The sequence below is a fragment of the Ruditapes philippinarum genome, unplaced genomic scaffold, assembly GCF_026571515.1.
Source record: "Ruditapes philippinarum isolate M1 unplaced genomic scaffold, ASM2657151v2 ctg4801_1_1_1_1, whole genome shotgun sequence".
Lineage (NCBI taxonomy): Eukaryota > Metazoa > Mollusca > Bivalvia > Venerida > Veneridae > Ruditapes > Ruditapes philippinarum.
In genome coordinates, this window is record NW_026861228.1 from 3,564 (window position 1) to 18,937 (window position 15,374).

Below are 15,374 nucleotides of genomic sequence, written 5' to 3' on the forward strand. Positions count from 1 at the left end.
TCTGTGTTTATTAATTATTGTAACCAAACTAAGTGACAAACATTCATTTTGAAAAAAGCTTATTTATCTGTAAAATATTTGTTCTGTTCTGTAACGAAATCAAACATCTACTCCAAAACCGGGAGAGACCGGACAATAAACGTGTGGTACTATTCGCCGGTCACTAGTAATCCCGGGAGAGACCGGGAATTATCCGATAGGAGTACATCCCTCTATAAATAGATTTTCGGAATATTTAGGTCATCAACACATCATTCTATTAACAGCTTTCGGAATAACATACCATAATAACCCACTGTGTACTACAAAATGATAAACAAAAATACCCCAAAGAGCGCGATTTATTGACGGAAAAGGATATTTCATTTGAAAATGTTTGCATTGCGAAATTCACCAGTTCGCCATTCATTGTACATATCTCGACTAATTAATAATCAAGCACCCTCATACCGATCGGAATGATCGGCTTTTATTATGAACAACTATAAAAGGCTCGAGAAGTTGTTGTCGCCCTTTCACAAAATCTGATTTCATTCCATAATAGGCGCCGCGCTTCGGCTCGGACGCCAATAAATGTTCTGATTTTTGACACTTAGGTTATACATTTGTTATTTCCCTTTTTTATTAGTACATGAAATTATAATTTGTTACATTTTGAATTAATTTACACACAGCATATCAAGTATACTATTAATGATTGAATTTGTCAATATAAAGAAGATTTCATGTATAAGACTTTAATTATTTTGCTTTTAATTATTATTCTCAATTTATATTAATGAAATTAGATGTTTATTAATAACATGTTGATATATTGGTTGTTTTAAAATAATTAAACTTTAGTATATAAAGTTACATTTCATTGGTTGACACTACTTTGTGCTTCAAAATTAATTAATTAATTTTCCTATTGTACGTGATCCGCGTCCGTGATCCAGTTCGTGATCCAGTTCCGGTGCATGTCCGTGAATATTAGTCCGTTTGTACGCTATTGTCTATGTACTGTTAATTATAGTATAGCGAACAGAGGATAAATAATGTAGAATATGATATAATTTCATTTTAATACCAAAACCAGTTGTAACATCAACGAATTAGGTAAAAAGAAAAAGGAATAAAGTTTCCTTTTAAAAGGAAAGGCTTGCACAGTTGTCATGGTTGTGCCTTAATCATCCCAACCCTTTAAAAAAATTTTTTTTTGGTTTCAATTTATTATCACAATTTTTTTGAATTACGGTATTTGTATATCATAAAGGGTTTATTTAGTTTTTTTTTGTAAAACAAATATTTTTTGTCAAAACGAATCGAAATCTATATATTCTATATTGTATAAAACTAATAAATAAAATGATCAATCGTAAAACGTTGATACTGAAAGGAAACCAGTGTGCACATTTCATTTCCCCTTTTTCGCAGAGAAATCATTCGTTTGCTTTACAGACAAGTAAATGCACTAAATTACTTCGTTACGTGGTACCAATTAAAGCATGTATCAACTATGTTACACGATCACAAATACGATGCGCTTTCTGTAGCACGTGGCAAGGTTAATGATATGCATGGGCTATTTTTAGATTACCTCACCAAGAAGTTGAATTGCGTTCAGTAGATCTAAATATAACTCGATCATGCGTGATTTGGTAAGCAAGATCCCTTGAAGACGGAATACTACTCTATTGTATAAAACTAATACAGACAAAAAAAAACAATTATAAAAGAAACTAACTTTTGCGTCTTGAAAAACAATTGAAACGGAACAATTTCGTTTATAATTTTTAACGGTTTAAACTGATAAATCGAGTAAAAATAGAAATCCTATTTATATAAACAAACTGGGATTACCAAAGTAACTAAAATAGCTTAGATTTCCGTAATATTACTTCGTCTGATTCCGCAGTATGACGGAATCGCCCGAATTGTCACGATTGCAATCGGAACTACATCGGCTATTATCTTTAATCCGAAGAGTGACGGAAAAGGCCGAAAAGTTGCGATTGGCACGATTGCAGCTGGTTTCCAGTTCAATCATGCACCAACAGATGTAAGCATGAAACCACCTAACCGGAACAAGTTTTCCATATGAAATGGCTTCAAAAACATTGAATACCAGTTAGGTTTTTGAATAACATCTCTTTAGCAACCGAAGACTAGATGTTGTTGTTTAAATCTGTCATTTGTGCATCATAAACTTATGGGTTCTCCAACACTATTTTGGTGAGCTTTTTAGTATTTTCTTTCGAAATCGATAAAGTATTTAATGTCGTTCGAGGCATTTTGTCGTGACGCGACCTGTCCGTGACTGTCCGCGTCCGTAAAAATAGGTCTTCCTGCGAAGGGTATCACTGGTGACATGTCCAGGGTCCGTACTCGACAGCGAAACCTGTATTTTGTGGCCTTACGAGCGGATGGACCCTCATTAGGCATAGCCTATAGATAGATAGCATCATTGATTTGATCTGCATTTTGAATATGAAGTATAATGTTTTTTATGAATGGTTTTAAAGCAATTCAACAAAAAGTATATTGATCTCCAAATAAATCAATTAACAAAATATTTTTTTATATATATCACCAATGTCAAATAGCTTCTATATATCTTTGACTCGCACGAACATGATGCTAGTGAATTTCCTCATACCTGCCTAAAATTCAGGTAACAGTCTTCTATTATATTAATAAATACTGTATCACCATGTAACGCGTGTATAACAAACAAAAAATTCCTGAATTTGGTCTTTTTGAAATTCATCCCATTTTTTTCATTCCAGAGTGTGTTCTACATTCAGTATTGAAAGAAACCATTTTGTTAATTTGACATGAAAATGCATGTAATATTACTATATTATAATATTAGCCCCTTTTGTTACTATTTGTATATTTGTTACAATTATAATAATTAAAAAATCAGACTTTAATATTTTTATCATCCTATGTTACTGACTACAGTAGTGACACAAACAGAACACAGTACAGTCATGTCACATAACATTTACAAGTCTTGTAAGTCTTGTTTGTATTCAGTGGAATTACTTTCCTTACCAGGTAGGCATCAGTGAAAGCATTTTTTATATTAAACATCTTTTCCCTATATTTAATTATGGACAGTGCATAAGATAAGTATAATTATGCAAAAAATGGTTTACAAAACATTTGGAAAAAATCTACAATAGTACATAATCTGAATATAACACATGACCTGTGCGTAGGAATAATTTGGTAAGGTATTCTTAATGAGCGCATTTTTGCGCGGAGCTTCTCAATTGCTGCATTGCAGCAACATTTGTACTTGTATACTTATTGTATCATAGTTTGGGAATCTTTCTGTTGAAAATGTGTCAGAGTTAACTCGTATACATATACATACACAGTGCGTTAACTGGAGTCCCGCATTCCAGAGCATGCCCATTGATTGGCTCATTTTTGCTGGGGTTACATATTGTAACGGCAGAGAAAGGGATAGCGATAGAAATATCATATTCAGATGCTTGTTCATTGGTTCTTTTTTTCTGGGGTTTCATATTGTGACAACAGGGAACGTGACAATGATACAAAAGAGACAGATCATCAAAACACTCGGCAATCTGATTAATACTCGGGGCTACGCCCCCTCGTATCAGATAGCGGCTAGCCTCGTGTTTCGATGCTCTTTCTATTGCTGAAACCCGAAGTAGAAATTTATACCTGTTAACTACTCTCCAACACATTGTATAATTAGAGCGTTTTTAAAATGAAATGTCAAAAAACAAAATTTCACCACAGGCTTGTATATTACATGGAGCTAGATGATAAATGTCTTGTCAGACGAAAAAACGTCTCAATGAAGTAATTGTAATGTTTATCCTTCTGTTATTGTAAACAGTTGCACTGTTTTATTTTGTAAACATTGACTTCATTATAAACACACCTGTTAACTGAATGCAAGCAGATAAGTTGAGTTCGGGTAGACCAATATTGTGAGCTTGTTAAGTTTATTATCCTGCAATAGATTGCTTTAAATATATCATAGAAAATTATGTGTATGAAAGAGACAAAAACGAATAGTTTATCTTGGTAATCCGTTTTAATTTATATAGCAAGGTCTGTTCTACTCGCTACATGTAAACAGATGGATGTTTATATCAGTGTTAAGTGAAACATAACCACTGTTAGGTCACATTTATCTCATGGAAACTGCAAATTCTACTTAATAAATATGCATATTTTTTTTAACTTTTAATGTTCAAATATTTTGATATTTTAAGACCCGTTTTGTGTGTAAGAGAAAGTAGCTATAATTCGTATTTCAGGTTACAAATTGATTATGATTGTAAGACATATTCTAAATAAAAATGTTACATACTTACATACTTAATTTTTCTTTGGATGTCAATAGATACATTCGTTATTATCAAAGATAACACCAGCCGCTTTTGTTCGCAGGTATTCAACCCGTATCAATTGAGTCCTCAATTATGGTGGATAATTGTCGAGGTGTTCCGACTGAAGAGATTACTAAATCATTTAGTCGTGTTCAACATAGGGGTGGTAAAGTGAAAACGAAAGAGGAAGATATGGTAATTGTTTTCAAATAATTATTTAATTCAGTCCTAGTCACGGGTGTAAAATTCCATATGGAACTTAAAATTGTGCATCCGTAAAAGGAAAATGTGATTTCCGTTACTATAACACTATATATGAAAGCGAAAGTAAATCATTCCATGGGTAAGTTTTAAACTTTTTAAACATGTTTACATAAAATTCAAACCTCTTTTTAAAATAAAATTAAACGGAACTACATTCCTGACTTTCCTCTTAACTTAACATTTTCCCGTTTTTGTATCAGATTTTTGAACAGATAGCAGCGCCGTAGCCACACTGAGGCAAACCGAGGCAGTTGCCTCGCTTAAAATTTGAGAAGTTAATAAATATAGAAAAATCGATCTTGAAAATAAAAAATAATAAAATAAAAACCTCCAATATAAATTAAATTAGAAGTGACTCGATCATCTATGAAGGATGCTAGATTAAATGGTCTAGCTTAAATACTTATAAACAATTATCAATAGCATTGACTATAATGAGATTTTAAAGTTATGGGATTCTCCTGGGCCATGGTCTTTTCATGAAACTGTGAACCTGAGCCAACAGATACATTAAATAAAATGTATTTCAAATTGTGTAGATATTTGCGCTTTTGGATAGATAGAATAGGAAAGGATAAAGTTTAGGATATAAAAGGATAGGATCAGAAAGGATATGATAGAGGATAGGATACATGGGAAAGAGGAGAGGCTAAGAGGATAGGATACATGCAACAGAGGATAAGAGGATAGGATAGGATAGAAGAGAGGACAGGATTGTATAGTATAGAAAAGGATATGAGATAGGATAGGGAAGAGGATAAGGTAGGATAGGATAAAGATTATGATTTAGGCTAGAATATGATAAATGATAAAGGGTAGCAAATAGAATAGGATAGCATAAAGGATAGGAAAGATGATTATTAAATAGAGGATATGATACGTGGGAGAGGACATGATAGGAAAGAGGATGAGACAATAGGATAGGATGGAATAGGACAGAGGATAGGATATACTTTTGTAAGTAAAGAACAGATTCTCCTCATACTTGGCACAACAAACTTTGGGACATGACAGTAAAGAATATTTGATTGAACTTGATATTGACCTTATATAATTGATATTGGCACTCAGATTCAAATCAGGAATTTTGATACACTGTCCCATTTCTTTGTTATTTATTTATCGATTTAATTCACTCTCGAACAAAAAAAACACTTGAAAATGTCAAATATTCCATTTTGATTAGATTGTCATAACACTGTTATATATTTACGGATTTGATTTATACCAGGGCAATAGAACCCTTATACAAAGAGAAGTATAATGAATAATTCATTGATGAACTTGACCTTAATTTGACCGTGACCGTAAAAATTGCATTACATTTTATTTTATCAATTATCTATTCCTGGATTTCAATAATACTTACACAAAGCAACACACATGGACCTAGACCGTCAAGGTCAAATATGAAATATGAATTACATTTTGTACAAGAATATTATGTTTTATATGAATATTATTTACTATAATATTCTTCCTCCCATTTGTTTGATCAATTCAAACGTGGTCCCAGCTAGGCGACGGTGGTTTTTGTTAATACCACTTATGAATCTTTTCAGCACTTCGTTATGGAGCTCAGATGGAATTGTCACCGTTGATGTCTTTCATTTCGGCCAAATTTCTATAATGTTTCAAAAAAAGTTGAATATTCAGCATTGTTTTTCGGTTAGATTTCATGATTACTGTGTTTAAAGTCTGTTTTGTGACATTTCCTTCACAGCGGAAATGATAGCTCTGCAAAAAGTGCAGGATAGTTCGATACAAAAACGGGTGAATATAGAGGAAAGTCAGTAGGTAGATATGATTTCGATATTTTTTATAAAAAAAGAGCTTTGATGTTATTTTCAAAAATGTTTAAAAATTGAAAACTTACCCTCATAAAATTGTTGACTTGTGAAGGATTATATCAAGTTTTAAATTGAATCTTGAATAGTTGTGTATATTGAAAATCGTGCTTTATGTAAAAATATGTACATTGTATAAGCATAAGTTCTTAGGAAAATTAATCATAGAGATGAAAACATGCTAATTTACTTGGATGATGGGTAAACAGTGGGATATGATATTACTTGACTCGTTTGATGAACTAAAAATGCATTCTTTATAGACTTACTATTATGTTTTTTTTAGAAACCGAAATAACAAACTTTATACATGTACCTGGTTAATGTTAGATATATATATATAATTGACAATGAGAATTATTGAATTGGTTCTGATTGTCATACATATTTTTTCAATGATCATTTTTCAGTTAAATGTGAAATAAATATATTCGTTACCCATAATGAAAGGATTAAACTTTGTGTTTTTCATCCGAAGTCAAGAGCTAGAACCGCTACTCTGAGATGATTATGAATAATAGTCGAAGTGGTGCGATTGATCTTTTTGGCCGTTTGATATAGACAACTTTTCTGGAATATTCTCAAACATTCTGTAGTCGAGACAGCTGATAATTACAGCAACATGCCCGCATCCCTCTAAATTCATGCTAATTTCCATGACTTTCTTTTTAAGAATTGTATAACTTGGTGACGAAATCAAAATGGTAACAACTACTGCAAAATTTGGTCTTTATCGCACAGAACATGTAAAATATTATTTGATTCTTGAATCTTTTTACTTTTCTTAAAGGTTTAGTAAATATGTCTCAAGTTTAGTTTTCTTTAAAAAATGTTGGCTCATATAGAGGCGTGCGAGTGGTTAAAGTCGTTGACTTCAAACCACTTGCCCCTTCCCGCTGTGGGTTCGAATCCCTACAGGGACTTTGGATTTTTTCATAAGAGGAAGCTATCCAGCTAGCTTCCGGAACGTCGCTGGTTCTACTCAGGTGCCCGTTCGTGCCTGAAATAATGCATGGAAGGGAATCTGATGTCTTCCTCCACCAGTAAAGTCGCAATATGACATATACTGTGTCGGGGGGACGTTAAAGTTGAACTGAAAGCTGAACTTTTGGCTATTATTTTTTTAAGTAAAAAATATTGGCTATTATTTTATTTGAGCCTGTGTGAGCCCTGTTAAACCCAATCAAACAAACAAAAAAGAGACGTGCAGCTTCAAAATGAAGACCCGTTCAACCATATCAAAATCAACTTTTTTTTTTGTTTCTTTATATTTTAATATCATTTTAAGTAACAACTTGTTAAATTTGGACTACTTTCAGAAAATACAACATTTACTTTGACATTTTTCATAATTTTAAAAATGCTTATATTTCATTGTTCATTTAAAACAACAATAGTCAAGTACGTATTTCCTAAATTAGGTACCTTAATGGAAGTAATTAAAAATAAATATTCATATATCTTTTTTATGCCCCCAGGCATATAGTAATTGAACCGTCCGTCCGCCTGTCCGTCTGTCCGTACGAGGTTAACCTAGAACGGCAAGTTGGATTTTTCTTAAGTTCTACCTGTACCAATGGCTTCATAATTTATACACTTACTAATCCATACAAAGTATATGATCTGGGCAAGGTACATAACTATGGCTTCCATTTGCACCAAGTTATTGCCCTTTTCAGCACTTAGAAAATGAATAATGGTTAACCTAAACCGGCAAGTTGGAAATATCTTATGTTCTGTCTGAACTATAATAATGGCTTAATAATTTTCACACTAACTCATCAATTCAATGTACATGATATTGCCAAGTTATATAACTATACCATCCATTTCCCCAGTAATTTCCCTTTTTATCACTTTGAAAATAGGGCCTTGTATGGTTAACCTATTCCGCCAAGTTGGATTTATCAAAAAAATTCACCTAATGACTTAATTTACTTAATGAAATCTTTCATATTTGGTAGGTGGATACCTTTAACGGTCCTCTAATTTTTGTGGCGTTAAGCGTCTCTAGGTCAAGGTCAAGGTCACTTGTGTAAAAATATAAATCTAAACATTTCTGCTCATACAGCCTTTATTTTTAAGTTAATGTCTTCCATGTTTATAATAGTCATACCATGGGATGTCCTCTTCCTTTTCCTTTAGTAAGGGGTCATTTGGGTCAAGGTCACCAGTGCTAAAAATAGATTTTTTACACTTTTGCTCATACAGCCTTTATTTATTGACAGATTTGTATTATATTTGGTAGGAAGATAACATACATGGTATCCTTCCTTTGGATGGAGTTAGGGGTCAGTTGGGTCAAGGTCAACAGTGCTAAAAGTAGATTTTTACACTTTTGCCCATACAGCCTTTATATATTGACAGATTTATTTCATATTTGGTAGGAAAATAAGTTGCATGATATTCTTCCTTTTGATGGAGTTAGGGTCAGTTGGGTCAAGGTCATCAGTGCTAAAAATAGATTTTTTACACTTTTGCCCATACAGCCTTTATTTTAAATATTGTTACTGACAAGAATCTGAGCCGGGGGCATTTGTGTTTAACAAACACGTTCTTGTTTTGTATTTTTTGTCTTACATTTTAGTATGAAGGTGTGTATTGTACGAGGTTTGTCCCAAAAGTTCGGATAAAACTTCTATAAAAAGTTTTCGCCATACCATTTTCAATTCTATACATACTTAAAGTCAATATATTTTCACTTTGTATGCGAAATTCGATATGGGTTTACAAACATTTGAAACTATGTATACCATTTTCAATTCTATACATATTTAAAGTAAATATATTTTCACTTTGTATGCGAAATTCGATATGGATTTACAGACATTTGAAACTTTATGTTGTAAAGAGGTAGCGACAATGGTCTGATTTCAACATGAGGCTATTTTATCATTAACTTTGTCTTAGATAAATGGCATGGGCTCCAAGCGTACCCGATCCGTTTGTATTCCAAGAATGTCTTTCAATACTCTGTGTGCAGAACCTTAACTGGTCCCTAGTATGTGCGATATGCAACATACATTCGCCAGTCTGTCTCTAGTTAATTGAGATCACAATTCCGCTATGAATAAGTGTTAGTCCTCTCGCTCGGAAATTGCCTGCATATCTCCTTCCCACTTTTGATCAACGTCAATGGCATTTTACAAACCGTGCATATATATTTACATTGTTATTCCCTGTTGCTTGTTTATCATTTTGATTGTTTCATTCCATGAGATTAACAGAGACATGCATATCTGTGTTAGATTCCGTTTTTTCGTGAACGTCAAATTACGTCCTTTTTCTTTACTTTTCTCTTTGCTACTGCGTGCTGAAATAACTCTGATGTATGATACCAAACATTTTTTATGAATGCCAACAAATACATCCTTGCATGGTCTGTGGATTTTTATGCTAGGTGCTTGTACTTTATTGATTTTACATTGAAAACAAGAACATGTTTTGTCATCGAAAATCGTTCAAATTTTCACGTGCGCCATCTAAATTTCAATGTTTGAATTAGAATTAAAAATGAATATCAATGACATATTTCCCCAAAAAATTCCTTGTTATTTCGATAATAAATATGAATGTGTTTTCCAAAATACAAAAGTGTGGGACATTTTTCAAATTGGAACTTTTATGCGATTTTTTGGGATAAACCTCGTACATCTACAACTTTAAATTACAGCTATTTTATATATGTTGCCATTGCTATTGAAAAAAAAATTTATTACCTAAGCTGTTCGTGTAGAATATATTAACTAAAAATATATATACAGTTTTTGTATTAGCACATTTTATTCTTTTCCAATATAACAGAAGTAAGAACGACAATATAACATGGCTGAGGGTGGAGATTGGAGTTCAATAAAAGATGGCTCGGATGCTGACTCCGAGTACACGTGTTCACCTTGTGGGGAGGATAATGTCAGAGAAGAGGCCGTCAAGTTTTGTCCCGTATGTGTGGAACATCTGTGTACATCATGTACACGACATCATGGTCGACAAAAAGCTACACGGTCACATACGTTACTAAACTGTGATGCGTCAACAAAAGGTACAGCGGTAACCATGATTACAAAATGTCGTTATCATCCAGATCGTGACATTGAAATGTACTGTGGAGCACATGACATTGTCTATTGTATGAAATGTATTCTTGATAATCACAGGTTTGTTTATATATTTTATTATCTTGTTTTAGACTATATCACTTTGTTATTATGCGCGTTTTCTAGAATTATATAATTAAAGATTAACCTTATTCTAGAAAATCATACAGGGAAATAACTTTTTCTATGCATCGGAGTAAAGCCTGGATTATTTAATAAAAAGTGCTTTAAATTGAACATTAAAATATACCAAATGTATAAAAGAAAAGATAACGATCACTAGGACAATAACGGTTGCTTTTCAGCATAAGAAAATCGAACCTGCAATTTTCACTTTAATTTATACATAGTTTATTGTTCTCGAACTGTTTCCCCTTTTCCAGAATTTTATGAATTTTGAGATGCCCATCTTTTCAAAGTAAGTACTTTTAAGTTAACGTAAAAGTAATTCAAAACAAAACAATTGAAAAGTGATGACGTTCATAATAATGGCATTTTGTTTAATTCAGATCCTGCAATGGAGTATCTAATTTAGAAGACGTGTCTTCACATCAGGTAAAAGAGATTGAGCGACTCAAAACGGACATGAAAACTATTCAACAGCGTTTAGATGACACTGATCAGAAGCTGCAGACGAACATCAATAGGGTTGAGAAGCAAAGAAACGAAATTATTTCTCAGATAGAGGGAATTGAGCGGGAATTCATTGAACATATCCGTAAGCTGAAGCATAAAGCATTGGAAGCTCTTAATTCAGACTTTACTTTGGCCAAAGAAGAGATTGAGGTAAATGTTTCTCAGATTAGCAAAGTTAAACAAGAAATTGAGCAAGCAAGTAGCCAGTTACAGACAGTCGACAGTATGAGTATAAGGCAACAATTTGTACAGACAAAACTGGTACAACAGACTGTAAACAATGCTTTGAAAGTTTTTAAACAAAGCGAGGTAAAAGGTTGTCAGTATTTACACTTTACGGAAAATACGGAATTAAAATCTTTAATCATTGCGTCAACATCTTTAGGGTCTGTTCAGAAGACAACAGAAAACAACAGTTTGATGGCATTAAAGTTGCATAAAGTAAGTTCACAGAAAGAGATTAATATCAAAATGACAAATGACCATAGTCAATCTCACATTGTTGATATATGTCAGCTTGTTGACGGTACAATAATACTGGCTGACTATTATAACACGAGGATAAAGAGGCTTGATGTGAATTATAACATTAAAGATTGTTTGGATCTAGAATCAAATCCTAGAGGTATGTGTTGTACTGGTAATACTGAGGTCGCTGTGAAACTGAACAACAACACAGTTTGGTTTATATCAGTAGGAAGTTCATTATCTAAGATGAAAGATATATCTGTTATAGGTGGACGTTACTTTGGAATGACATATTGCGCTGGAGAGTTGTGGGTATATGCTGGTAATAATGTTAATGTATACAATATGACTGGTACATTATTAAAGTCCATCAGTATTGATGTCAATGGTCAACGCATATTTAAATCATATCCACAACAAATGGCTGTCAGTGGAGATACTGTTATTATAGCAGATAATAGTGATGGTGCTATCTGTCTGAACAGAGATGGTAAGGTGAAGAGAGAACTGAGAGATAAAAGGCTTTCCTACACACGTGGTGTATGTGTAGCCAATGACGGGACCGTGTTTATTTCTGGGAATAGCTCAAACATCATGATGTTTGATAGAGATGGTAAATGTTTGGGAGAATTGGTGGGTAAAGATGCTGGTCTGATTAATCCAACATCATTGTTGTATGATGACAAGAAAAACTGTTTAATTGCTGCATGCTTTCAAAACAATATCATAGTTTTTAATACATACTGATAATATGCATGTATTTGAGATATAAAAAAGATAAGGTATCTATAGTTTTCATTGTGCTGTGGTACGATGATTATATTTTTATATTTATATGTTGTGAATTACATTTAATGAAAAGCGTGTATGGCAATTTTTGATGCAATGAAATAAAAATACTTTTTCTTCGAGGGTATTACTGTGTCAATGCTTGATTTGGACATGGGACGGTACGTAAGATATGGTGGCTGATTTGTGTCATTCGTGTTTTCGCCTCGCGACCTCTCCCAGCGAAAAGTCGAGAGAATTAACAAGTTAAAACGGCGGGGTCGCGGAACGAAAACACGCTAATAAGCGATGGCGCGGGGTGAAGTTTAATAAATATAAAACTTATGTTTATAACAAATGATAACAAGCAAATTTTATGGAAAATATGTCATTGATATATTTTTATTCTATTTCAAACATTGAAATTTAGATGGCGCACGTCAAAATTTGGACGATTTTCGATGACAAAACATGTTCTTGTTTTCATTGTACAATCAATAAAATACAAGCGCCTAACATGATTTTCCACAGATCAATAAAGGATGAATTTGTTGGCATTCAGAAAAAAAGTTTGGTATCATACATCAAAGATTTTTATCAGCACGCAGTAGCAAAGAGAAAAGTTAACAACAGGATGTAATTTGACGTTCACTATGAAACGAAATCTAACACAGTTAAGCGTGTCTCTGTAAATCTCATTGAATGAAACAATCAAAATGATAAACAATGAACGGAGAATGACAATGTAAATATATATGCACGGTTTGTTAAATGCCATGGACGTTGATCAAAAGTGGAATGAAGTTATTTAGGCAATTTCCGAGCGAGAGGACTAACACTTATTCATAGCGGAATTGTGACCTCAATTAATTAGAGACAGACTGGCGAAGATTTATCAAATAAAACGGCGGGGAGCAGAGCAAAAACACGCTGATTAGCGCTTCCGCTAATTAGCGTGTTCTCGCTCCGCGCCCCTTCGAGGTAGCGGGACGAAAACACGCTAATAATCGGGACCGCGCGGTGAAGTTTTATTTATTAAACTTTGCCCCGCGACCCAACTAATCCCACGACCCAACCGTTTTATTTCTTAAATCTCGCTCGGCGCGTTCGCGGGACGAAGTTTTTTTTATCAAACTTCGCCCCGCGCCCTCACTAATTCGCTTGTTATTGCTCCGCGCCCCCGTCATTTTAACTTGTTAATTATCTAATTTTCGCTTGGCGGGGTCGCGGGGCGAAAACACGCTTATTAGCGGGGGCACGCGGCTATGTTTTATCAATTAACCTTCGCTCCGCGCCCGCGCTAATTAGCGTGTTTTCGACCCACGACCCCGCCGTTTTATTTCTTAAATCTCGCTCGGCGCCCCCGCTGGACGTAGTTTTATTTATTCAACTTCGCCATGCGCCCTCGATAATTAGCGTGTTTTCGCTGCGCACCCCCGCCATTTTAACTTCTTAATTTTCGACTTTTCGCTTGGCCGGGTCGCGAGGCGAAAACACGAATGGCACAAATCAGCCACCATAGAAGGAGCTTATACTAACGTTGTAATATCTTAAAAAGTTTATGGACGCTAGACACTGCGTCACTCTTCACTAATGAACATGGTATTATTTTAATAATGTAATGTTACAAGTTGTTAACTACAAGTATCGGATTTTCTCCATTTCCTGGATTAACATATATTTGCTGACTTTTTCTGCAAGGTCGACTAAAAACAGCACAGACACTTTATGAATTTAATGACAAGTACGCAAGGTCATATGCCACAGCAAGTCATATGACTTTTGTAGATGGAGGTGAGCAAGGTAATTAAGATATATTCTTAAAGGTACATATATATATATGTGTAAACAGATACACCCAACTGCAACATGTTGAGAAACACGCAATACGAACATATTATAGAATCCAAATGATAGAATATTTACAGTATTTCATTTTATAAATACCTGACATACATACCATATCTAAATTATCGTTAACACATATCAACAAATAACCCAGTTTTTATTAAATATAAGTATTTTTCATACAGTTTTGTTTTTATTCGGCCCGAATACAAGCATCTACATCTCATGAAGCCAACAATATCCGCAATATTGTTCTGACTTTAGGGCCAGACGTAATTGCTGGGTGAACTGCAAAATAAAATAAACACATGGTTGTGGAGTGCCATATAATTTGAATGTAAACAAAAAACGGTGTAATCATTTTTCACCTGAAACTGTTATTTATTTACACATGCAACATGTTACTATGCCACTACAATTTGTTGAATGCATCGTTCATGACTGGCACAACAATACGAAAACTACGTTTCAAGTTGCGCGCTGGAAACAGAAATGCAACTAAATTTATTTTCAAAAGCCGCTAATTTTGTGACTTGTTACGACTTAACATATGATAGCAATTATCTTTTTAGAAAAAAAATAAATATAGTCTTTCGCAAGACAGCGGCTCTCGGAAAATTTGCGGAGGTATACTGTCGGAAAAATATCACTTAAAAACCCATTAAGTTACCATACTACAACTATATCGTTTCTTTTATATATACTGAATTGATTATTGAATTATCAGTCTGTTAACTGTGTAAGATAATTAAGATATATGCTTCAAGACACATGCATATAAGCATATACACCAAACCGCAACGGGTTGAGAAACACGCATTCCGAGCATATAGGATCCAAATGATAGAATATTGACAGTATTTCATTTAATTAATACCTGACCTACATACTGTTTATCAATTTCGTTAACACAAATTATAACCCAGTTTTTATTAAATATAAGTATTTTTTTCATACAATTTCACCCGAAAACAAGAAACACATCTACATGTCATGGAGCCAACAATATTAACAATAGTGTTACGCGCAAGCCGTAACTGCTGTGCGAACCGCAAAATAAACACATTTTTGTGGAGTCATATAATTCG

General features: G+C 33.7%; 1 protein-coding gene across 1 annotated transcript; it reads left to right on the forward strand.

Moving 5' to 3' along the window:
* The first annotated feature begins 10,278 nt into the window (after window positions 1-10,278).
* LOC132714951 (uncharacterized) lies at window positions 10,279-14,429 on the forward strand. Its single transcript, XM_060697888.1, has 2 exons — window positions 10,279-10,626; window positions 11,076-14,429. The coding sequence occupies exons 1-2, from the start codon at window positions 10,295-10,297 to the stop codon at window positions 12,415-12,417; spliced, it is 1,674 nt and encodes a 557-aa protein (XP_060553871.1). The 5' UTR covers window positions 10,279-10,294; the 3' UTR covers window positions 12,418-14,429.
* Window positions 14,430-15,374: the final 945 nt, after the last annotated feature.